At 37.5% G+C, this 24,702-nt stretch overlaps 2 protein-coding genes across 2 annotated transcripts in view; both read left to right on the top strand.

Annotated features, from left to right (window-relative positions):
• The first annotated feature begins 1,191 nt into the window (after positions 1 to 1,191).
• LOC110466991 (WD repeat-containing protein on Y chromosome-like) lies at positions 1,192 to 5,898 on the top strand. Its single transcript, XM_021523834.1, has 2 exons — positions 1,192 to 4,715; positions 5,165 to 5,898. The coding sequence occupies exons 1-2, from the start codon at positions 1,260 to 1,262 to the stop codon at positions 5,522 to 5,524; spliced, it is 3,816 nt and encodes a 1,271-aa protein (XP_021379509.1). The 5' UTR covers positions 1,192 to 1,259; the 3' UTR covers positions 5,525 to 5,898.
• A 1,178-nt stretch (positions 5,899 to 7,076) lies between these two features.
• Positions 7,077 to 24,702, top strand: part of LOC110467020 (transient receptor potential cation channel subfamily M member 1-like) — a 51,612-nt gene continuing 33,986 nt past the window's right edge. Inside the window, exons 1-4 of the mRNA XM_021523884.1 lie at positions 7,077 to 7,164; positions 18,800 to 19,715; positions 20,145 to 20,227; positions 20,793 to 20,931. Of these exons, the coding sequence (XP_021379559.1) occupies positions 18,828 to 19,715; positions 20,145 to 20,227; positions 20,793 to 20,931 (1,110 nt within the window). The 5' untranslated portion in view covers positions 7,077 to 7,164; positions 18,800 to 18,827. The remainder of the gene's footprint in view (positions 7,165 to 18,799; positions 19,716 to 20,144; positions 20,228 to 20,792; positions 20,932 to 24,702) is intronic.

Below are 24,702 nucleotides of genomic sequence, written 5' to 3' on the forward strand. Positions count from 1 at the left end.
TACTCATTTAAATATAGAGATAGCAGATGCTGCCTAAGGTGTTTCTTGACTACTGATTATCGTGACATGGACAATATGAAGATTAGAATAATTTACTCCCCAAAAAATCCTGATTTACGTGCCGTGCCGTGCGACGCTATTTATTATTTGTATTATAACTATTTTATCAAAACTAAACATGCTAGCTATGAAAAGAAATTTAATCAGAACCCTCGTTGACTATTTCAACTATGCATATTTTCTGCCGATATTGATCGTTTATCCCCAAATATTCGCCCAAATAACAGAAGTGTCCCTTTCAGGCCCTTTAATTCAGGGTACATTAACGCCGATTCAAGGGCCAGATACGTAACTGTGATGGTATTTCGCGTTCTTTTTATAGAACCTCGCGCCCGAAATATCAAATTGTGATGATAGAAATGAAAAGTGGATAGTATCTATTAATGAAAAATGAACAAACATTTTTCGAACTGATAGTATGGTATAAAGAACATTGATATTTATCTAAAAAGTGTTCCGATTTCGGTACAGTGGCGTTAACTTAGGTGAGACAGGGACATAGAATTGTCCGAATAACTGCAATACCTAGTAGCACACCTAGCCAAGTGTTGATTTAAAGAAACAGATCACTGTATTAGCTGATATGTGGATTTTTTTAAAATTATTTGCTCTGTTTGGACACGGACATATATGAGCTTTAAAGTTTGTTTTTGTCAAATTAACTTCTTATGGTTAGAACTATCATAAAAGGATAATTATATATAAAAGTTACCAACAGAAGTGCTGGGGAAAATTCTGGATGTGAGCCGAATTTTGTAAGAATGTAACGGAAAACGAAGTCAGGAAAACATTAAAAGTTCAGCAAAGAAATTAATTAGAACCAACGAGGGAAAATAATGTAACGTAAAAGATTTCACTGCTAGTGCTTATAACGATTACAGAATCTAAACACGCAAACATCAGCAGATAGCATATGGAATTATGACGTTTTCTACATGTATCAAATGCATTGTATATAAATAAGTTCAACAAAGCAAAACTACCACATTAGATGAACAAAATGTCACACACAACAAACACGTTGTAAATGAATCAAGAGGACACAACTCTTACTTTGTTTTACAACAAAAATACTCATTATTGCAATTGTGACGTCATAATACATCCAGCTGAAGACGTCATTAAAACATGCCATGACAACAGACAAAATGGAGACGTTGAACAGGGAACACGCTAGTCACCGGATGTAAGGAAACGCGATGGAGTCAGTTCTTCCACCAGAGCTGAATCCGAAACGTAGAAGAGAGTCGAGGTTCTACGCTAGACAAAGCATCGTACCGCATACAAACTCCAAGAGTGGTCTGAAGTTGCCACGAATTCAATCGGCAAAAGGATCATCTTCACGACGACTTACGGCCGACGACAGTGCATATTCACTGTTGGAGAAATCAAAAAAGAATTCAAAACACAGTAGGGAAGATTTTAATCCGGATAAAATCGCGGCCGAGATTAAATATGCGCGATTACAAGAAATATTTGAGAAGGCTGATACAGATCAAGAACCTGGGCTGGAGCCTCATGAGTTCAGAGCAGCCATCAAGAAAACAGTGGGAGGCCATCTTACTGATAACGAGATAGAAACTCTGTTCATGAAAGTGGATGCTAACTGTGACGGAGTTGTAGATTGGGAAGAGTATGTCACGTACAATCTCATGGAATATCAGGAGAAAAACCAAATGATAGAAATGATGAGGGAAAAACCGTTTCCAACGGAAACCCGGGACGTTCCGTCAAGACATCGCGACATCATAGTGAGGGTCGCGCTTCTCCCGTCGATTCAGAAACGTACTGTGCCCCTAGCTAAACTGGACTATTCTAACGGTAGATATGTTACTCTCAGTAAGGAAGGCACCCTCATATTTTGGACTTTAAAGATGAAACGCATCCGAAGTTTCAATACTCATTCTAGTTTGGACCGCGCCACCCAGCCTTGGCTGACGGATATGGCATGCATGTATAATGTCAACATGTTAGCAGTCACATCCACTGACAGGGATATCATCATTTTCGACCTTCAGGCCAATAAATTCATCAAACGTTATCATATAGTCGGTATTGAGAATTGCATAACGACAATGTACTTCTGGGCTAACCTGCGGGACATGAATTATGCCGTTCTTTTGTGGGGCGATACAGATGGTAACACGTTTGCCATCAAGTTTGACTCATCGCTGCGCGGGGGGCCGTTCGGAGCAGTTGGTAGCAAAGACGCATACAAGAAAGTGAATTTGCCGGAAGTCGTTCGAGGATTTTTCATTGGTGCTAAAGCATACAAATTTAGCAGGGTTCATGATGACTGGGTATCTCAGATTGGTTATATTCCAGAATTGGATTGTGTAGTGTCATGTTGCCAGAGCACGAACAATTCATTATACCTGGCAGACATAGAAAAGAAAAAGATTTCCACGGTGTTCAAGGTAAGCAAAGGCATTCTAAGCTTTGATTATTGTCAATACAACAACATAATAGTCACTGGCGGGATGGATTATCTTGTGCGGGTGTGGAATCCGTATGTCAATAGCAAGGCTATTGTCGTATTAAAGGGACACTCCAAACCAATAACCCATATAATCATCAACTCTTCCAAGAACCAAATTATCAGTATTGACAAGGGAAAAAGCATCCGTGTTTTCGACATGAAGGACCAAACTTGTATCCAACAACTCAGTGGACGCGTGATAAAGCTAGGTCCCTTCCCGATTTCCACCGTCTGCTTTAACCCCGGAACGCAGACATTGGTACTGGGTACGAACCAGTTAGCGTTTCTGGAGAAGCATTTTGAGGAGGAGAACACAATAGAAGTCACATCCCACAATAAGCCAATCTTCGCAGCGCTCTACAACAAGACCTTCCGATTCGTTGTCAGCGCCTGTTATGATTCAGTTGTCAGTGTTTGGGACGTGCGGAATGGTGAAAAGGTCATGCAATTTATAAATGCCCATACACACACTGAAGGAGGTGTGGACATACCTGTCGAAATTTCAGCAATCACGTTTGACGGACCAGAAAGACGCCTTATCACGGGTGCGCGAGACGGCAGCGTTAAAGTCTGGAACTTCAACAACGGTGCGTGCCTACAAACATTCAACACTCCCGGCGGCCTGGATGTGACAGGTCTTGTGAGCACGCGACATCGGATCTACGTCACCGGATGGAGTCGCACCGTGCACATATACTTGGATGGGGGTGGAGAGGAATACCGGAAAGAGTGGAAGGCCAAACACAACGAGGACATCATCTGCATGTCATACATGGGACCAAACATCATTGCGACAGGTTCTTATGACGGGGACATCGTCATATGGTCAAGGGACACTGGCCAAGCCTACTGCACGCTGAATGCATTCAAGGGCACAAAACCTTCCACGGAAAACAATACGAAATTCAAGTCAATGAAGGACGAAGAGGACGAGAGAAGATATTCACTGATAGAGGAAGATGTAATGGCATTAGATGATGCTGCTGGAAAAATGAAATCGAGTAAACGAAGCTCTTTGAAAGGTATCAGAGTGGGAGTTGGACTTCTAAGCAAGGTACGCGAAACTAATAGTCGAAATGGGAGCAGACTTTCGAAACAATTCTGTAGGATGGAGACACCATGTGAGCATCCTCTTATGCCTCTGTTTGATGAGCAAGTCTACACTCCAACACCGACCTCTGAGCAGCCGAGCAGCCGACATGGTTACGATGAAATCTGTAAAAATTACGAGGCGTCTGTAGAAAAAATGATTTTCTTAGAAAATCGAGATAACTTGGATAAACAAACTGCTGTTCTTTTTACCAGTGGTGCAGAGGGCTGGGTAAGAGCCTGGTCAATGCATCATGAAGGAGGTCTCTTGGGCCAGTTCAATGCTTCACACAAAGTCGGCGAGGGCGTCCATGCTATTGCATCCGATTCAGAAAACAAATATTTGTTCACTGCAGACACGGCAGGGTATCTAAAAACTTGGGACATCACAGAATACTGCATCAGAGAGAAACACACCAGCAGCAAGCGAGCGACACGATGGAAAGAGTTATTTGAAATCTTCATGTTTATGTTGGTAGATGGACATGATTCGCGAGAACCCCCGCTTAGCTTTAACACTAAAGATCCCAGGCCAGACGGAATCCTTAATCGACCGCCACCATTGAACAGTAACCCAAGGAGGACCATACAATGGCCTTTACTTGTGAACTCTTTTAAAGTCCATACAAAAGTAGTTAATAGTATCGTCTTCATTGACGAATTTAAGTTTGTCTGTACCTGCAGTGCCGACTGTTCAATTCGACTGTGGACACTTGGTGGCCAATACATAGGAACCTTTGGAGAAAGGTGGGACCCGATCAAACCACCTTATAAGCCAAAGAAGTTCGATGAAGATGCTCGGATACCGAGAGATTTGAAGCGAATTGGATCTGCGAGAACACTAAAAGTATTGAACCAAAGCAAAGCACCGAAATGGAAGAATCTTCTAGCGAAAATGAAGAAAGTTGGCATCCCTAGAGTAGAAACGCAGGTAGAACAAGAGGCTGTCCAAGAGGAAGTGCAATTCCAAGACGATTTGATGGAAAAGAAGCTGAACTCAAGTGCCATACTCGGCCAATCATACAAGCGGAAAATACGTCATAAGCTTCCGCCGTCTCTTCCCAAAATGATTGAAACGTCTGTATCGGTTAGTAGGCTATGCTTTTCGTTTAAATTTAAATCTATCTTTTATAATGTATTTACACGAATGATTATGCAAAGAAATGAAATGGCACATAATTTTATGTCAGAAGTTACAGTATAGAACTATTTACCCCCGTTGAGATCTGGCTTTACTAGAATTAGATTAACCAGGGATTTAATAAATTGATTCATCAACACAAGGAAGATTGTATGTATCGTCGCTGGAGACCATACCGATGGATATTTCATTATTAAAGTTATATATCAAGGTCAACAAAGCATAATTTTAGGTCAGCAAAGCAGTTTTCAGCCGATGGGATTGCATGAAATTCCTAAGTCAGTAATAGATAACTTTTAATGTAGTGTTGCAGCAAATGGTGTTTTCTTAACTATACAGTTTGAATATATATATAGTAAATATGCTAAGTACATGTGATGTGTAATGTGTTGTAGATGGCCGTTTTCCATTCAATGCCTTTCGTCGAGTTAGCACCCGTTGACCAGTACTCACTGTCAGACGACATGAAAATCCGGAAGTACGGAGCGAATCTACGTGACAAATTCCGCGGTGTGAAGCGGAAGGACACAGTAGTTCCCGCTATTGCCATGGCGGTGAAAAAGATAGCGAACCGCGGAACCAAGGTCCCTTCCGCTAGATATCACGTCAAGCCAAGTCGTGTTAAGAAACTCTATCAGCAAATGCAAGGGAAGTCGTTCGACCCTGACGCAAAGTTCAGCATTGACAGTCCTGTGATGTCAGATACCAAACTCGAACAATCGAAATATTCGTTGGTTTCAGACGCAAGTTACTAAAGAGATGGATTCCTTCAAATTGATGACAATACACCGTTGTTTTTCGGTCTGGCAAACATTTCCAACATTGAAGAGATACACATTTTCCGGTCTATGTGTCTGGTCGTATATTAACAATACGCGTTGCAAAAGGGGTTGGGGGATTGAGGCGTCACTTACTTAACAGTTAAATGTGTTAAAACCTCTTCAATAGGAATCAAATAGCCATTTAGCCATTTTCCTAAGCAAACATACAGAGCATCAAAACGCTTTTAGCAAATGAAGTGCTAGTACATAACTTATATTTTACATTAACATACTGATTATTTTCAACCTTGTTTGACTTTTTATATATATATTTTGGAAGATATATATATTTTGCCTACAATTCTACATTATTATTAATGACTTTTTGAAATTTTTGTATATAATTTATATTTATATGTTTATATGTATCTTTGAAAAAATATACAAATTCTTTTCATATTCAATTGTTTGTGTAAACTTTCGACATCATTTTTACAACGATAACTACCTTTGACCAGAAAGCTCGTTATCCGGACCGCTTTCGTTTATCGCGATCAAAACGCTTGAACCGGTTCGACCAGAGTTGATCGTTTATGAAATAAGGTCGACCCTAGTAATCCAATGTTGTTTTCACAAAGCCTTACAGGGCATGCATAAACTTTTGACAGAAAATGTAACATTCAAGAACAGCCGAATCGGTTGTTCCGCATTAACGAACACGTCCTTGGTTCGTTCTACCGCCCGTCTGTCAAGAGTTCGGAGGCCCTATGGGTAGTATTCACTAAAACTGTCTCATACTTAAACGCAGGTTCTGTGCTTAAACCAACTTTTTAGGTCCTTCGATAAACTAATGGAAAATCAGATTTTGTCAACGGTTTTGAAGATTTTTTAAGCCGAATATCGTTTTCAATTCTTAAACTGATATTTTGAACGTTCCACATGATTTGAGTGACAAAAAAAGCTGGGTTGAACACAGAATCCTTGCATGAGCATGATAACGGTTTCATGAATACGGGCCCTGGGTTCGAATTCCAGTTTGACCCCATTGCATCTGACCTCTCCTGTTACAGCGTTGACTGCAAACAAACCTTGTTTAATGCGCTGTGTGTGTGCGCTTGGCACGGCCATACTCGAACGTTGGTTTCAAATAGTGTTGTCTTTGGTCAATTACTAATATCTGGATTGATTTAATTTAACCAAATTTATTTTTTCAGACATTTCAGTATGATGGACCATAACATGAATTCTGTGAAAATGGCTGGTAGTTATAAGGATGAAAGGCCCGTTAGATAAAACGATATATATAATAATTTATGTAATTTCTTTCCTTCTAAAAAGGAACGTTAACTGACTCGGGCAATTTTGAAAATACACACTGATCTACATGCTTAATTGCAAATAGAAAACAAAAATTGAACTGAATAAGTATGTTGATAATGTTCTTGGTTAATGCAGCACATTGTTACCAGTTTTATGAAGCAGACTATATTCTATATATTTTGCAAGGATATAAGCAACAGCGAGTTATTTTCTTTTTCAACAACATAAGCGGCACACCCTGGGAACAAAATAATAAACAATATCGATTGGTTCACATTATCGGTGAACATTCTTGCCGGACGCTTCAGGAACACGTAAGTTTGTTTACCATTAGTGGCATGTTTTTTTCAAATGTTGATGTCATAATCTGAACTTAAAAACAGTTTCCGAAGTGCGTCACTACTTGGTTTAGAGTTAAATTATGTGAACGCTATAATGCGAACACGAGTTCCCACCTGTGCAACACACCTGTCCTATACCGGCAGGTAACCCGTTATATAGAACACATCTACTAATTCAGAGTCTGATCTCAGGTATTTGCGACGACCTTGATGGAATAATAAAATGTATCCTTTTCTCACTTGCTATCTTTAGCAATTTCATAAATAGTGGTTGAAACTTGTAAGAGAATAGTGTGCTTCCACCGGGGATCGGACCCTAGATCTCCAGATTCCTTGTCGGAGCTCTACCACTGAGCTAAAGGGAAATTCCCTCTAGTTCAAAGCAAGAAAGCGACCTTAATCCTATGTACAGTTAAAACCTGCCACACTACTCCCCCCTTTTTAAATGTGTTCGCCCTCGAACACCACAACCCAGGTTATAACTCCTTGTCACCACAGGGAGGGCAACGGACACCATTTTTAACAGAAAAAGAGAATAGTGTGCTGCCACCGGGGATCGAATCCTCCATCTCCAGGTTCCTAGTCCGACGCTCTACCACTGAGCTAAAGAGAAATTTCCCTCTAGCTGGACCGTAATCCTATTTACAATTAAAACCTGCCACATACATATCATAATTGTGGTTACTGTTGTGTATTATATATAATTACCAACGTTAGTGCAGGCAAATTTGCAATGCACCCAAATTCTCGATCCCTATGACGAAAATGACATATTATGTCATAATAAATAAGATGTGATTTAAATAACATCACCAGAGTCTTCAACACAGTTAAAGTGTTCAAATTTCGGAAAAGAAGAGGTATAAGAAGGGAAAAGTTGTATTATTATTTTAATGTAGCAGTGTACAGAAGCGTACGGTGGCCATGGGTGATATCTATGTACAATGAATAACCCATGTAATATTACACGTATCAAAGTTAAAGAAACAAACCAGCACTGAAATTGGCGTATATACATGATGAAGTGGAGGACTATGTGGGCTTCACATTTAAAAAAAAAAAAAAAACGAATTTGGTTTGAAACTACATTTTTGGCCATTTACAAATCTGTGTCTACACAACAAAAGCTAACTTTTCGTGTAGTCTATTTTTGTACTCAGCACATGTGTAAATATTGTGAAAAATCCAGTTGAATGACCTATGCTAAAACGTGAAACTGTTACCGAGTAGGTGATATTCAATTTAAGACAGGTTTTAAGAAAAAAAATACTGCTTGAGTGGGGAAATCACTTTGAAAAAAAAAAAAATGTATTCCAAATGTAGTTTGTAAATATTGCAAATATTATTTTGGCTTCCATCTTGCTGGAGAAACACTAGCTGCGACAACATAGCTTATGCATGATTCTTAAAAGAAAATGCCTTACTAAAATTACTAACAAAATAAAATAACGAAATTAGCAAAGTCCGTCTTGGGGAGAGAAAAAAGAAACGACCGCCAATTGGCAGATTGTGATGTTATCTAAATTATCCGTTTGTAAATATGGCTTGCATGGGTTGGGGCCAATTATAGTATTACTACTGATGCCACCATGTTAACTACGAATTCCATATTTGGTCATGGCACCCATATATATATAGATGTCTGCCCTATATCGGAAGAGAGACGAAGTGTCCATCATGGCGGTCAAATCAGATTTTGATTGCCCTTTTGATTGTCCTCGCTATGTAAACTTGATCATTTAACGTCATTCTTGGCAGGGTTTAACTTCAAGTTACGTACATAGGAGATCAACAGAAATGGTTAATATTACAAACAAGGGTATGGATGCTGACCCACATGCTGTCAATTAATGCTAAAATCGCCCTTTTGTGGTTCACACAGGGGCTAGCTCCATTACAGTTGGCAGGGTTTAACTTCAAGTTACGTACATAGGAGATCAACGGAAATGGTTAATATTACAAACCAGGGTATGGATGCTGACCCACATGCTGTCAATTAATGCTAAAATCGCCCTTTTGTGGTTCACACCGGGGCTTGTTCCATTACAAGACATGGGATTGATTTAAAACCCGGCTGCGGCAGAGGAGCCCGGGTATTAATATTAGTACTAGAGGAACACATGTACATTTATGTGATACAAGGGAAGTAGTGAAAAGAATATGTAATCCCAGACTTTTCTATCAAAGCTAGTAAGGTCACTTTGACACAATTTACAATTAGGGTTTAATTCAAGAGTAGAAAGTTAGTAGCTTTTTTTCAAATAGGGGAAAATATGGAGGGAGGCATGGATGATATCTTTAATTTTTGTTCATCTCTGTTTATTATGGACGCTTCTAGTTATAATCCCCCACCAGATATGAATTAAAGTGCTTGTTGTGACTGTTATAATATTGTATTACAACACGAACACAGGGAAATTGAAATAAATTGCTCGGTCGTCAAACTGATGGAAAATAAAAACAATAATGAACCAAGACAGATATTCATGTGGTAGTATTTTGGTTAGAAGTGGGGGGATTTTTAACTGAAATAGAGGGAAATGAAGCTGAAATAGGGGGAAAATAATGCCAAAATTGGAGAGGGCAATTAACCCATATTCGTTAAAAAAAATAGGCCTGTATACATCCATGACAATTAATGCACCTATTTTTACACTACCCCCTACCCCCGGTCCCTTTTCTATGTCTTCAGCCTCAAAGACATGCATCCACATGTACAGCCTAGGTAGGTTGACCGTTCTTTACTCCCCCAAGGGTACTAATCTGCTTCTGCATAAATACATAAATATTCACATGTATATTAATGATAGATAGATTACTCATGCTAGTGGCATGACAAAAGGGAGATTGCCTTGAAAATTTGACATCCAGTGTCTAGCTTTCGTGTCACTATCACTTCTTAGCTTATAATAGTGTTCAATGTATAAGCTAGACGTCCATCTAGCTCTCTTTGTTTGTATTCTTCAATTAAATTGGATCATAATGCCATTCCATTCAAAACATGTATTTGGATGGAATGGCTTCTTGCCAGCATATTTGATAGCCTTGACATTTTGTGCCATAAAATCAAATACAAACCAAACATAAATACAATTTAGACTATTGAGGTTATATATATATATATCAACAGTATGTATATAAATTATACCTGTTACTCGGTATATAGAAAGGTAAGACCACTTCATAGGTAAACACATTCTTATGTAATGGGTAATAAACATAATTTGGGCTGGAAGGGTACCACACTTATTCATATACATGTACATATTATACACATTTTAGTCAATTGTGATAAAACATACCGTTACTGCATAATTTAGATACAGTAGAACAAACACGACACATTTATATTAAAATTTGGCCAAACACAATATTTGTTGTGTTTCCACAAAAAACTGGCAAAGGTAGACAGGAAAAAGTTTTTATTATTGAAAAGATTTTCATATAAGTTTTATAGAGACAATTTTTAAGACCTTAATATAGTGCTTGTTTAAATTCAGGGAAGAAATAAAAAAATCTCGAGGTTAGGAAGTTAAGAGAAACCTGAAACACAGAACAAATGTTTGGCATTAAGGCCAAACTGATGCACTCAGCTATACAGGCCAAACATAATGCTATTGTTACATGTGCAGGTAAATATTTTACAAGAGAAAATGAGATCGAACGCCCGCTAGTGGATGTTCAGTTGAGGTCTGCTTACCCCATCTGATGGATTCCTAAATGGTATTCACTCTTCTGGCCATAAGAGTGATAGAAATTCAAAAAAAAGAGATGCCCAGGCAACATCAAACAGGGAGTGTCAGCAAATTTAATGCAGTAATGTAAACATTTTGTTTAAGCTTTTGTCAATTCTGTTGTAACAAATATTGATTATGTATGATGAATAGACAAAATTATGATAGCAGATATAATATTATCATATTTCCACAGTCAATTTTACATTGGGGTATTTGTTATCAATTGGGAAAATCAATTATACGATACTGTTACAACACAGGCTGACAATGAAACCATATATATTATGTAGTACATATACAATGAATTAATGTTCTTTTATTGCAAAACGGGTTTGGACAAATTTGAAAAACAGTATGGATTACTAGATTTGCTTGTAAAGGTTATTGCATGGTTTTCGAGTAACAAGGGATTTATTACCCCCGAGCGAAGCGAGGGTGTAATAAGTCCCGAGTGACGAGAAATCATGCAATAACTGGCTTACTGCATGCTTCCCAACTCGAACAAAACAGAAAAGTTGAGGAAAAAGTGTTCACCTGGACAATCTTTTTACCTACCCTACACTGCAGATAATTTACATGTACCTATGTGAGTGAGTACTTATCATAACCAGGTAAGATTCTCAATAGCCCAGTCTGAGTGTATCCTTCATAATGGATACAAGTGTTTTTGGATTACTATCCAGGTTCAGTGTCAGGGAAGGTAAGGAGTGTCTGTTCAAAATATGGGAAACAATGTTGAATTTCTGACTACATTTTCAGTTTAATTTTCAAGATGTGGCAAAGGTACAGGATATTGAAACCATTTTCATATATACAATGTAAGGGTTTATCAATCCCTAAGGAATTCCAGTTCTTTCAATGAATGGTATATTTGAATGTGCAATTTTGTATAAAGGAACAGCTCCTTAAGATTATAACTTTTCCGGGAAATGCTTATCCTCTCACGTGATAAGGAAATCTGTTTGTGTTTTTCAATCATGAAATTACCATTTTTAACTTTCATTTTTTCCCCTTATTTGAAATGTGTCAACTAAGTTTATCCTCTACTGTATTGACTTCATCGTTACTCACTGATTGATTATCTCCCTTTCTTACAGCATTTGTGGCCACAGTCCACTGGGCACACCCCCTTTCATGGTCATGTAATCATGATTGGCCTTGAAAGGGGATTACGTGTGCAGTGGACTGTGGTAGCAAGTGATTTATTGCCCACACTTTTCCATTGTGAGAGGTGGGAAGTATGCAGTAAGTAGTTGTGTGTGTTTTTTGGCTTGCTTCAGTGAACGCTAATTGCTTATGAAATATATTTGCATATTCTAACAGGTATTTTTAGCTCATCTGGACCCACTTGTATAAAACGGTTTGTTCTCCTTTCTCCCACTTTTTTCTGATCAAAGGAATTATATAAACACTGGAAACCAATAGAGGTGTCATTATAGTCTGTTCTGTTACAGTACAGGTAGATTATTTACCTGTATTTACCTGTTCACCAATAGGAAATACTGTGTTAGTTATAGGAATATTTAACAAATATATTTCCTGATTTTTCGTAATATTTACTGGAATTATGAATAAACATATACAAGATTCCAGTTATTACTTAATAAAAACACATCAAAATACGTTAACTGAAAACCTGCTTTTATTAATTTCATATAAAATCAATTTTATACATTTTTACTACATATACATTTACATGTATGTAATATATATATTTCATAAATTAGAACTAAATTTAGCAAGCAATTTATGACAAATATAATCAGTAAAGACAGAGATCATGTATTGCATTATTAAATATGCAAAAACAGATGCAAAGCTGGGAATGAAAATAAATAAAACAAAATTGATTACATGTACACATGAAATACTGAGCACTGGTTGGTCAAATCAATCATATTCATAAAATGCACACATGCACAAAGATACATGATATAAAACTAATATAATAGCACTAACTTACTAAAGGTGAAATATTGGAAAGTCCATTAAAAGCACAGAAATAAAAATCCATAATTTTAAGAAATTCTAACGAAGCACCAAATAAAAATTCCATAACAAGCACATTTATCACAATGTCACTATAAATACATAAGATGGGATGCTGTGTCATCGTACTGGATTACATCTGTACATGTTGTACCATTCTCCAAGCGTTCCTTCAGGGGCTTTAGTTGGTTAAGGCGGCTGTCGATGTTACAGTAGCATTTTGCTCTTGGTCCTTATTATCAACTAGAAATATCAGTGGACCCAAGCCATATGGGGTTATCAAATAGAAACAAAACTAATGATTATGTTTTAGGATAAAATAATCTAATGAGTGATACTAAGTTATTAATAAGTACACTGAAGATTCTCTGAAAATAAGGCTCCGATAAGAATTTGCTTCGCCCTAAATTAAATCAATTTAAATTTAAATTTAAAAAATTAAAATTTTGATTAATCAAAGCATTATCATCTATATATATACTATTAAATATATAAAATATATAAAATATTTGTGGATTTCATGGTATTGTTTTGTATTGATCTAGGTGATGAAAATGGTATATTATAAGGAAATAAATGTCTAAAAATGATGAAAATAGACTATATCAAAGCTACATGTATATGACAGGACTGTATATATGATACAGGTAATGTGGGAGAACACAGGTAAAAACCAGGTAAAATATATACGAAACAGACTATAACTGCTATCACAACATTACTGCCTCTATGTTTTTTTTAAAAAGTGGGAGAAAGGAGAACACACCGTATAAAACATCTCAAAGTTAAGGAAAATCTCAAGCAATGTATTGTCTATGGGAAATCTTACACTCAAGAGTTGAGATGTTTTATACAAGTGGGCCCTCGACCTTATGCTGTGGCGCGGCATCCATCGTCCGACTTCCGTCTGGCTCCCGTCTGGCGTCAACTTTTCCATTTAAACAGCTTCTTCTCAATAACCAACATGCCAAATGTCATGATATTTGCCTGGTTGGTTGCTGGGGTGAAGCCAAACAAAGTTTGCAAAAAGAAATGACCTTGACCCATATTCAAGTTCACAGGGGTCAAATTTGTTAAAACCTTTAAACAACTTCTTCTGATTAACCAAAAAGGCCCAGAAGCGTGATATTTGGCTGAAAGGTTCAATAGGATGAAGCCTGACAAAGTTTGCTAAAAGAAATGACCTTGACCCGTATTCAAGGTCACAAGGGTCAAATTTATTAAAACCTTTAATCATCTTCTGATTAACTGAAAGGCCCTGAAGCATACTATTTGGCTGATATGTTCCTAGGATAATGTCTGATGAAATTTGCGAAAAGAAATGACCTTGACCTGTATTCAAGGTCACAGGGGTCAAATNGCCCTAAATTAAATCAATTTAAATTAAAATTTAAAAAATTAAAATTTTGATTAATCAAAGCATTATCATCTATATATATACTATTAAATATATAAAATATATAAAATATTTGTGGATTTCATGGTATTGTTTTGTATTGATCTAGGTGATGAAAATGGTATATTATAAGGAAATAAATGTCTAAAAATGATGAAAATAGACTATATCAAAGCTACATGTATATGACAGGACTGTATATATGATACAGGTAATGTGGGAGAACACAGGTAAAAACCAGGTAAAATATATACGAAACAGACTATAACTGCTATCACAACATTACTGCCTCTATGTTTTTTTTAAAAAGTGGGAGAAAGGAGAACACACCGTATAAAACATCTCAAAGTTAAGGAAAATCTCAAGCAATGTATTGTCTATGGGAAATCTTACACTCAAGAGTTGAGATGTTTTATACAAGTGGGCCCTCGACCTTATGCTGTGGCGCGGCATCCATCGTCCGACTTCCGTCTGGCTCCCGTCTGGCGTCAACTTTTCCATTTAAACAGCTTCTTCTCAATAACCAACATGCCAAATGTCATGATATTTGCCTGGTTGGTTGCTGGGGTGAAGCCAAACAAAGTTTGCAAAAAGAAATGACCTTGACCCATATTCAAGTTCACAGGGGTCAAATTTGTTAAAACCTTTAAACAACTTCTTCTGATTAACCAAAAAGGCCCAGAAGCGTGATATTTGGCTGAAAGGTTCAATAGGATGAAGCCTGACAAAGTTTGCTAAAAGAAATGACCTTGACCCGTATTCAAGGTCACAAGGGTCAAATTTATTAAAACCTTTAATCATCTTCTGATTAACTGAAAGGCCCTGAAGCATACTATTTGGCTGATATGTTCCTAGGATAATGTCTGATGAAATTTGCGAAAAGAAATGACCTTGACCTGTATTCAAGGTCACAGGGGTCAAATATGTTCAAAATCTTCAAACAACTTCTTCTGAATAACCAAAATGCACAGAAGCATGATATTTGGCCAGTAGCTTGCTATGATGGGGGGCTATCAAGTGTTTTTTTAAATGAATGACCTTGACTGGTATTCAAGGTCACAGGGATCAAATTTGTTTAAAGATGTTTTGAATAACCAAAAGGCGATATATGGCCAGTAGCATGCTAGGATGAAGGGCTACCAAGTTTGTTAAAATGAATGACTTTGACCTGTATTCAAGGTCACAGCGGTCAAATATGTTCAAAATCTTCGAACAACTTCTTCTGAATAACCAAAATGCACAGAATATTGATAAATGGCCAGTAAAATGCTGGGATAAAGAACTTCTAAGTTTGTTCAAATGAATGACCTTGACTTGTATTCAAGGTCACAGGGGACAAATTTGTTTAAAATCTTTAAACGACTTCTTCTGAATAACCAATAGGCCCAGAATGATGATATTTGGCCAGTAACATGCTTGGATGAAGAGCTATCAAGTCATTTGAAAGACCTTGACCCACTTTCAAGGTCACATTTGGTCAAATATGTAAAAAGCTTTAAATAACCTTATCTCATTAGACAAATGGTCTCGGGTGGTGATATTTGGCAAGTTGCTTGCTGAGATGAAGAGCTGTAAGATAAAGAGCTATAAAGTTTGTTCAAAGTCAAGGTCACAGGGATCAATTTTTTTTTAATCTTTTAACAGTTTTTTTAAATGACTTATAGTCATAAATACTGATATTTTGCCTGTAGCTTTATTTTAGATCACTTTTATGGTTACAAGTGTGCGATCAATACCAGGTGAGAGATGCAGGCCAATTGGGCCTCTTGTAATATTTGGTAGCTATAAAAAAAGCAATTGTATAGACATTCACCAGACGTTGCAGAGTGATTTTAAAGTTGCCTAAATAGGCTATATATCGTGCTTTTAAAGGGTATAAATTCTTCGGATGCAGTAACTGTACATTGTACTTCAAGATCACCTACGAGGTAGGATTTGAACATTTTGTACTCTATAATTAATACAGCTAGTTGTTCAAAACCAAATGTGACAGTAAAACCTGTAATTTTATTTCAAAGTTTTTGAAACCATTGAAAAGGTACTACTGGGTGTCCAAAATATTCCAACTTTGTGAAATGAAATTTTAATTTTAGATTTATTACTACAGTATAGTGCTTATTAGTCCCCAACTGGTGAAACCGTGGGGGACTCTAGTTTTCCTCTCCGTCTGTCTGTGTACGTATGTATGTACGTACGTAACATTAATGGTTTTCAGCGCTCTATCATTTGGTATGAAGCACCCTTTGGTGAAGGGGAACCAATATTTTATAAACAGTTGGCCTGACCCTCCTGGGGTCAGAGAGGCGGGCCCAATAAGGAATATAGATGAATAGCTTTAATATCCTTTTCCTTCTGTTGGGATGAAGGTATTTTGATCAAATTTGAACAGTAGCATCCTATGGGGAAGGGAAATAAATTTGGTATAAACAGTGGGTGTGGCCCCCCTGGGGCCTGTGGGGTGGGGCCCAATAGGGGTCATTTAGCATATTCTTTAAAATTCTTCTTCTTCTGTAGGATTGACAGGATTTTGTCCATACTTGGTCTAAAGTATCATTTGGTGAAGGGAACTATATTTTGTATAAACTTTGGGTCTGACCCCCTGAGGCAGAGGGGCGGAGCCCAACAGTGAAAACATAGCAAATTCTGACAGACAGGATTTTGTCCAAATTTTGGACGAAGCACCCTTGGATGAAGGGGAGGCAATTTTGTATAAACTGTGGGTTTTAACCCCCTGGGGCAAAGGGGCAGGGCCAAATAGGGAAAATAGAAAAATAGCTTTAAAATTCTTCTTCTGTAGGAATGATTGGATCATGTCCATATTTGGTCTAAAGCATCCTTGGGTGAAAGGGAACTAATTTTGTATCAACGGTGGGTCTGACCCCCCTGGGGCAGAGGGGAGGGGCCCAATTGTGGAAACATAGCAAATTCTTCAAATCCTCCTTTTCCTGTAGGATTGACAGGATTTTGTCCAATTGCATATAAATATAACCTCTGACTAACCATGTAATACATGTACAGCAACATTTCAAGTTCAATTTTGCTAACATTTCCAATTGAGCGATACAGGCCCTCTTGGCCTCTTGTTAGATAATCCTTGTCAGCGCCCTTGGTCTTCATTCCTTGAGGAATTTGGATCAAACTTCACACAATTACAAAGGACCATAATATCTCGGACAAGTTCGAGTTTCAGGGATGTCAGGTCAAAGTAACCGTTACTATTTTTAGAAAATTCTTGTCAGCACTCTAGCGGCTTCATTCCTTATGGAATTTTTTACCCCCGAAGGGCACCATGTTTAGCTCACCTGGTCCGAAGGTGGTTGGGCGGGGGGGGGGGGGGGAACTTAGCTAAATTTGCTTTAAAATGTATCTCCTCCTAAACGCCAGAGAAGATTTCAACCAAATTTGCTCTTGAAACTTCATTGGGGGAGAGCAATCATTTCCTAAATAAATGAGACTGATTTGACCCCTGGGGCCAAGAAGACCGGGCCTCAAAGAGGAAAATTATCTTATATTTTGCTTTAAGACGCTAATATCCCCTAATTGCCTGAGTGAATTGTACAAAATTTGGTCAAAAACATTATTGAGGAAGAACAAACATTTCTTAATTGAATGAGGTTGATTTGACCCCTGTGGTCATAGGAAATGGTACAGCTAAATTGGTGTAGTTTTCATAAATTGTTAAAAATTGATTTCTAGGTTTTGAAAGCTTATAGTTAAATGAAATTTAAAGCATTGTCTAAGTACACTCTGTAATATGACATATTACTTATTTCAAAATCTGTTAACATGGCAACTCAATGGAGGCCCCTGATCAGTTGAAAGTCAGATATTGTGGTCCCAGTTGGGTTAGAACATAGATCTTGTCTGGTTTTGAGGAAATTTCATATAAAGATGTACTAATGCATTCAGTTGTAATGACTTAAATATAAAACCAGGTGAATGATACAGGTCAAATGGACCTCTTGTTATAAATCATTAAAGTGTAATAGCTAGCGGGGGCCGGTAGGGGACATGTATTGCTTTAGCAATACTTAGTAAGTTTGTTATCCAAACTTTCAAGTATTATTAGGTCGGATGTATCATCCAATGAATTTCTCGGTTTTCTGTATGACTGCTTAACTGGGCGATTTATGTCTCCAGTTGGTAATAAAGGGTTCCTCTGTTAAAACGTCCTATTGTTGGGTTCATAAAATATTATGTTAAAATATTGGGTGGTCGGTGCGCAGTAGATAGTGAACTTGCCCAATCGGACGTGAAAAGGTATGGGGTCCCGACCATGTGGGTTTTCTCCAGGTACTCTGGTTTCCTCCCACATTAAGACACACTGTGCACTAACATCGGGGCCAACAAGAGTGATTAACTTGTTTCGTAATTGTTGAAATGTAAAAAAATCAAAAAAAAAATCATAAAATATTATAAATAATACAATTATTTGCTAATAATTTAATTAATTAATAACTTGTGTTTTTGTTTTGTGTTTTTACAGGCTATATATATGCAGAACCATGTAGAATATGAACCAAGATGAAGCAGAATATCTACGACGTAGAATTAGTGTCAAGTCGGACAGGGCGTTGGACAATATAGCCGATCTTCGTAACTTGGATACATCACAAAGCACCATATACAGCCCAACCCGCGAAAGGATGTTTAGCAACAGTTACAGGGGGGATCGGGACGGTGATGTGGATCCTCCCCATCACTACCCACCAGAAAATGAGCTGGTGGAAGTTACTGGGCCATCAAACTCCAGGCACATAGACAAGGGCGATCAAGCCGCAGGGGAGACAACCCCAGTAAAGAGGCTGAGGATGAAATCTGACCTCATTGGCAGTCAAAGGGAAGGATCAAAACCAGGACCGGTAGAACGTCAGTTAACAGACACTTATATAGAGTCATTGTCCCGCACACCTCGCTACAATTCACAAACAGATTATAACAAAATGGTGGATCAGCTGGCCGAGAACGATCCATTCTGCGGGGAATACACTCCGTCAGGGAAATCAAAGAAAGCACAACACAGAAAGAAAAAGCACAAACACAATAGAGAAGACTCGGATATACCGATGGACGATACGGATGGCTCGCCACCTAAAAAATCAGAAGGAAAGTTTTCCGGAAAAAAGAGGAAATCTAAGAAAGGATCTGGTTCTAGAGATAGCACAGGGACTTTTACCGTAGAAGGACATTCCAATCCGTCGTTTGAGAGATCTGTAGATGTATCGGTGGACAAACACGAGGCAGAATCGGTTCAAAGCAACGGTACATACACACTTAAAAGAGAGGACTCGCTAGCAAGTCTGAAAGGCTTCCATCCGCCTGTCACAAGAAACGATACAACCAACAGCTTCACCATCAAACGTTCGTCAAGCAAAAGAAAGACCAAAGTAGGCATAGACAGGGTATGTAGAATTTACTCACAGACTTTTTTTGTTCAAATTTGATAACTGTCGCTAGAATTTATTGATGTTTCATTTTAACTCTGTTTAATTCTGTGTCACAAAAGAAACAGATTGCATTCTCTTTGAGGCTCCAAGATTTAAAAGTAGAGTCCCTTATCAAAACTTTTTTGATTTAATAAGTTTTGGCAAAGCCATGATTCACATTTTCCTCCCATGTTTTCTCAAAACCTTACCAACTTCCATTGTCAGAACTTAACAAGTAACTGGCGGTCAGATGAATGCCAATTTGATCTCTTTATGTTCTTTTAAGAAGTTTAATTTCGATTGAAATAATACACTTTTGAGGTAGATTGCTGTTCTTGTGTGATTACTGATAATTGAGTAATACACTAATGTATAATTGTAGTGTTCTATTTTGTCATCGTCCAGATTGGGTTTACAAATTTTGTGAAAGAAAATATCCTACAGAGAGAACCTAAAATACAGGAGAATGCTACAACAAGCTCGGGGAAGTAAGTCTGAGTTCTGTTTTACGTAGTGTGTTGTGTATGCTACAACAAGCTCGGGGAAGTAAGTCTGAGTTCTGTTTTACGTAGTGTGTTGTGTATGCTACAACAAGCTCGGGGAAGGAAGTGTTAGCTCTGTTTTACGTAGTGTGTTGGGTACTCTCAATTCATAAAAATTATATGCCATAAATGGGGACGTAATTTATACCCTCTGTTTATGAAATTGGGTGGTTTGGTGGCACAGTGGATAGTGCACTTGCCTTTCACAAAGACAGCCGGGGTTTGATTTCCTGATCTGACATGAAAAGGTGTTTAGGTCACCTGCCTGAGCTTTTGGGTTTTCTCCAGGTGCTCTTGTTTCCTCCCACATCAAGACCCTCTGCCCTAATTAACATCCAGGCCAGCAAAAAGGATTAATTTATGTTGGGAAAACTTGTTGATAAAGTTTGTATATTAGATGGTTAATCAAAGAATTTGTTATTTTTGTTTAAACTGATTTACAGTGTTCATGAAACTATTATATTTTGACAGTCAAGGTTTTGTACTTTATACAGAGCTGTTTGTTTTACAGAAATGCAGGAAAAGACTTTTCCAACATGGATAAAGGCAAGCATGTGTGGCACTACCATACACACACCATCAGGAAGCCCTGCGACTCCTACGGGGAGATTGAGTTCCATGGCTACGGGCACGATACAGAGTCTTCCCCTGTAAGTGATACTGTACTTTGACATACATGTTAAAACATTGGGTGAATATTGGATAGCTTTTAATTGCAATTGGTAGTCTGAGGCAAAAGTTATCTTTTTCCAGTCTATCACTCATTTTACTTGTAAAAATTTACATATATATTTTTTTTTTTAACTATATGATCATTTAGTTTCCAAAGTTACCTTAATCCCTGAAAATACCTTACCAACTGTTTTTAACTCACCAGTCTGAAAGCAGTTGAGAGTTTGGCACGGAAGCATTAATTGTCGATCCGTCTGATTTTGTGGAAAAGATACATAAATCATGTTAGAAAAAAGAAATCCTGGCAATCAACTTCAATCTGTTACATAACTGTCCTGTTTATACAGTCAGAAATTCGTAACGAAATGCAGCCATGTGACTCCTATGGTGAGATAGAGTTCCATGGCTTTGGACGAGATAAACTGACTGCCCCAGTAAGTACGAGTGACTCACTGACAATCCTCCTCTTGTAAAACTTACTACCGATTCACTGAGATTTCTCCCCTACACTCTTGAAAATCCAAACAAATGTAATTGTCACGTTTTGACATTATTAGGGCCCCCTATCGGAGATACGGGTGCCCTATAGCAATCACTCTGTCTGTCTGTCTGTCTGTTTGTCCGTCCACAAATTTTGTTCCTGGCTGATAACTTTGGTATTAATTGACCGATGTACATGAAACTTGGTCAAGATGTTCAGTTCACAAAAAATCACATTGAGGTAAAAAGTCAAGGTCAAAGGTAAAGGTCATCAGGTTCAAAGGGCAAGGTCAAATTTTACATCTTTTCACTGATGAACATTTTGTTATGATATTATGAAGCAAAGTTGATCAGAATTAAACAATGAGTCAACTGACCAAAGGTCAAGGTCATCGGGTCAGGTGTCAAGGTCAAATTTTGTGGCTTTTCACTGGTGAACATTTCGCTATGACATTATGAAGCAAAGTTGTTCGTAATTAAGCAAAGAGACACACTGAGGTAAAAAGTTGAGGTCAAAGGTCAAGGTAATTAGATTTAAAGGTCAAGGTCAAATTTTGCATCTTTTCACTGATGAACATTTTGTTATGACATGATGAAGCAAAATTGATCAGAATTACACAAGGAGTCAACTGATCAAAGGTCAAGGTCATTGGGTCAAAGGTCAAGATTAAATTTTGTATCATTTCACTGGTGAACATTTCACTATGACACTTTGAAGCAATGTTGCTCAGAATTAAACAAGGAGTCAATTGACCAAAGGTCAAGGTCACTGGGTTTAAGGTGAATGTTAAATTTTGTATTTTTTCCCTGATGAAAATTTTGTCATGACATTATGAAGCAATGTTGTTCAGAACTTAACACAGAGTCAACTGACCTTAGGTCCAGGCTACGGTGTCCAAAGGGTCAAGGTCAAGTTTTGTATTTTTCACTGATGAACATCTTGTTATGATATTAAGAAGCAAAGTTGGTCGGAATTAAAGAATAAGTCAACTGACCCAAGATCAGGGTCAGTGGGTTAATGGTCAAGGTCTTTCGGGTCCAAAGGTCAAAGACAATGTTGATCTCTGACTTTGAGGTGGAGGAGGTATTTAAGGTGAATTAAAACAAATCAAAGCTAACAAATGAGTATTGCACCGGTATTTACATTTCTGTTAGCCCAGCAAATATGGAGGTGGAAGGAAACAAGACTCACATCATAGTACATGTAAAATGTATATTTTGCTTTCTTGCGATTCTATTGGAAGTCCAAATGTCAGATGTCAAGCACAGCTAAATGGGCAGATTGGTTCTTGATGATTACGGGGGATATATTGCCACAAGACGGGGCCCTTACTGACCTGTCAGTGTTCTAGTTTAGTTTAGTCCTGAAGATTCCATTAATCAGTCCAGTGTAATATTAGTACAAAATCATTGACTGAAGAACACAAACCATCTTTGGTGATCTTTTTTCGCACAGGACCGTAAATATTGACCTCCCATAAGCATAGCAGATTTTATGAATTCATTTGATAATTTACTAAGACCCACAATTGCATTTGTTTGTCCCCACCATAAAATGTGTTGCACATGTCCGTTCCGTTCCGTCCTGTCCCGCCCCGTCCCGTCCTGTCCCGTCCTGTCCCATCCATGAGCGGGGGCATTTATGTCTTACAGACATTTTCTAATTCTTTAAGAAATTGCTTGGGCAATTATAACAAAATAAAGCAGAAGAGCAAAAAAAGTTGTTTTGTGATACATGTTTTAATTTCCAAACCCCACCGCATCACGGAATTTGTTTATTCCCTCTAAATTTTATTCGGATATATATTGCACTGGCTTTCCATACACAAACACATAGAATTAATTCAGTCTTCTTGTTGATGACAGTGCAGAGTCCTAAACAAAGAGGTTTTGATACAAGGAAGTGGCAGATTATTGTTGAATGAAACAGATTGAAAGTCTAATGTTGTGTGATGGGATGTGATGGGATGGATCGATATACAATTTTGACTCAGTTTGAAGACATTTACTGTATCATTTCTCAATATTCATTGAAAATGTTTTCAAATAAGACAGAAGGTTGGCATAAAACCTTCAAAATGAGGCAGAGTTCTGTTATGAATAGAGTACGTATCTGAATGAACAAATGTCATGTTTTATACAGAAAAAGGAAATTCGATCTGAATAGACCGGTGTTTTTTTATAGACAGGTGGTTTATAAGGCAGGTTTTACTGAAAATGTTTGTAAGCTGTTGATGTGCTTACAAGAGAATAATTGGTTTAAAAAGAGATATTTCTGAAGGTAGACTAAATTTTGTCACAAGATTGGTCTTTTTTGCACAAAATTTTTCTGAGGCACTGATAATGAAAGTGCAACACAAGACAAACCTTTAATTGACCTTGATTTTCTAAGTGTCCTGTGACACTGATGATCAGGACTAAGATCATTTAGTTACAACTATTATTTAAGGATTGAATTCTGTTTTGTTGAGGTTTATAAATATGTCTCAAGACCCATTGAGGTTTATACCCCATAAACCTCAACAAAATGGGATTCTATCCTTATATTTACATTCAGAGCGATATTGATATTTGTTCGGATAATTTCTAAAATATCGGTCTTGTGCAAGTCACGGAAGGTATCAACACTTATGACGCCATCACTCACTGTGAGACCTCGTCCTGGTAAGATGAATAAGCAAATTAAGATGTAAATATCTTTTGAATTGAATTCAATTGAATACTTCTGACAAAAATATAACAAATTGAAAACAATCTATGAATGGAACTACTTCCCGTGCTCCGCGGAATAACAGAGTAATCAGGTTGATAATATGCTGATGTATTCATACGCCAACTGAAAAGTTCATTGAAAAATAACCTTTAAAATGTTAAGTAGGTATATTGAGTCCAAGTTCAGTAGATATGTAAATATTAGGTAATGATTTTGTATTTCTTTATTTATTGATATTTTTTATGTTTGCTTGTTTTCTGTCTACCTAATATGGTTTAATTTGGACTTCAAGGATTTCAGTTAAACTGAACGAATTAAAAAAAATATCTGGGTTTTTGGTGAGATTTCTTTGTCTGAGATACTACAATAAGATGTCCTAGTATCATACCTCATCCATGTCACTGTGTGTCTGAATTATTTAAACATATGACAGGGAGACAAAACTTAATATCTCCTGACAGTATGTACTCCTGTAAAATGTTTCACATTGGGAGAGTGCAGATTTATTGCCCTTCTGAATAAAAGTCAATTGATTTTTTATTCAACAGAAAATGAT

Source organism: Mizuhopecten yessoensis, unplaced genomic scaffold (assembly GCF_002113885.1).
Source record: "Mizuhopecten yessoensis strain PY_sf001 unplaced genomic scaffold, ASM211388v2 scaffold11153, whole genome shotgun sequence".
In the NCBI taxonomy this organism is placed as follows: Eukaryota; Metazoa; Mollusca; class Bivalvia; order Pectinida; family Pectinidae; genus Mizuhopecten; species Mizuhopecten yessoensis.

What these genes read in the sequence shown, in the direction of transcription:
- LOC110466991 (XM_021523834.1), top strand. Translation starts at nt 1,260, where the DNA reads ATGGAGTCAGTTCTTCCACCAGAGCTGAATCCGAAACGTAGAAGAGAG. An exon ending in TGATTGAAACGTCTGTATCG is followed by an intron (nt 4,716 to 5,164) that starts GTTAGTAGGCTA and finishes AATGTGTTGTAG; the next exon opens with ATGGCCGTTTTCCATTCAAT.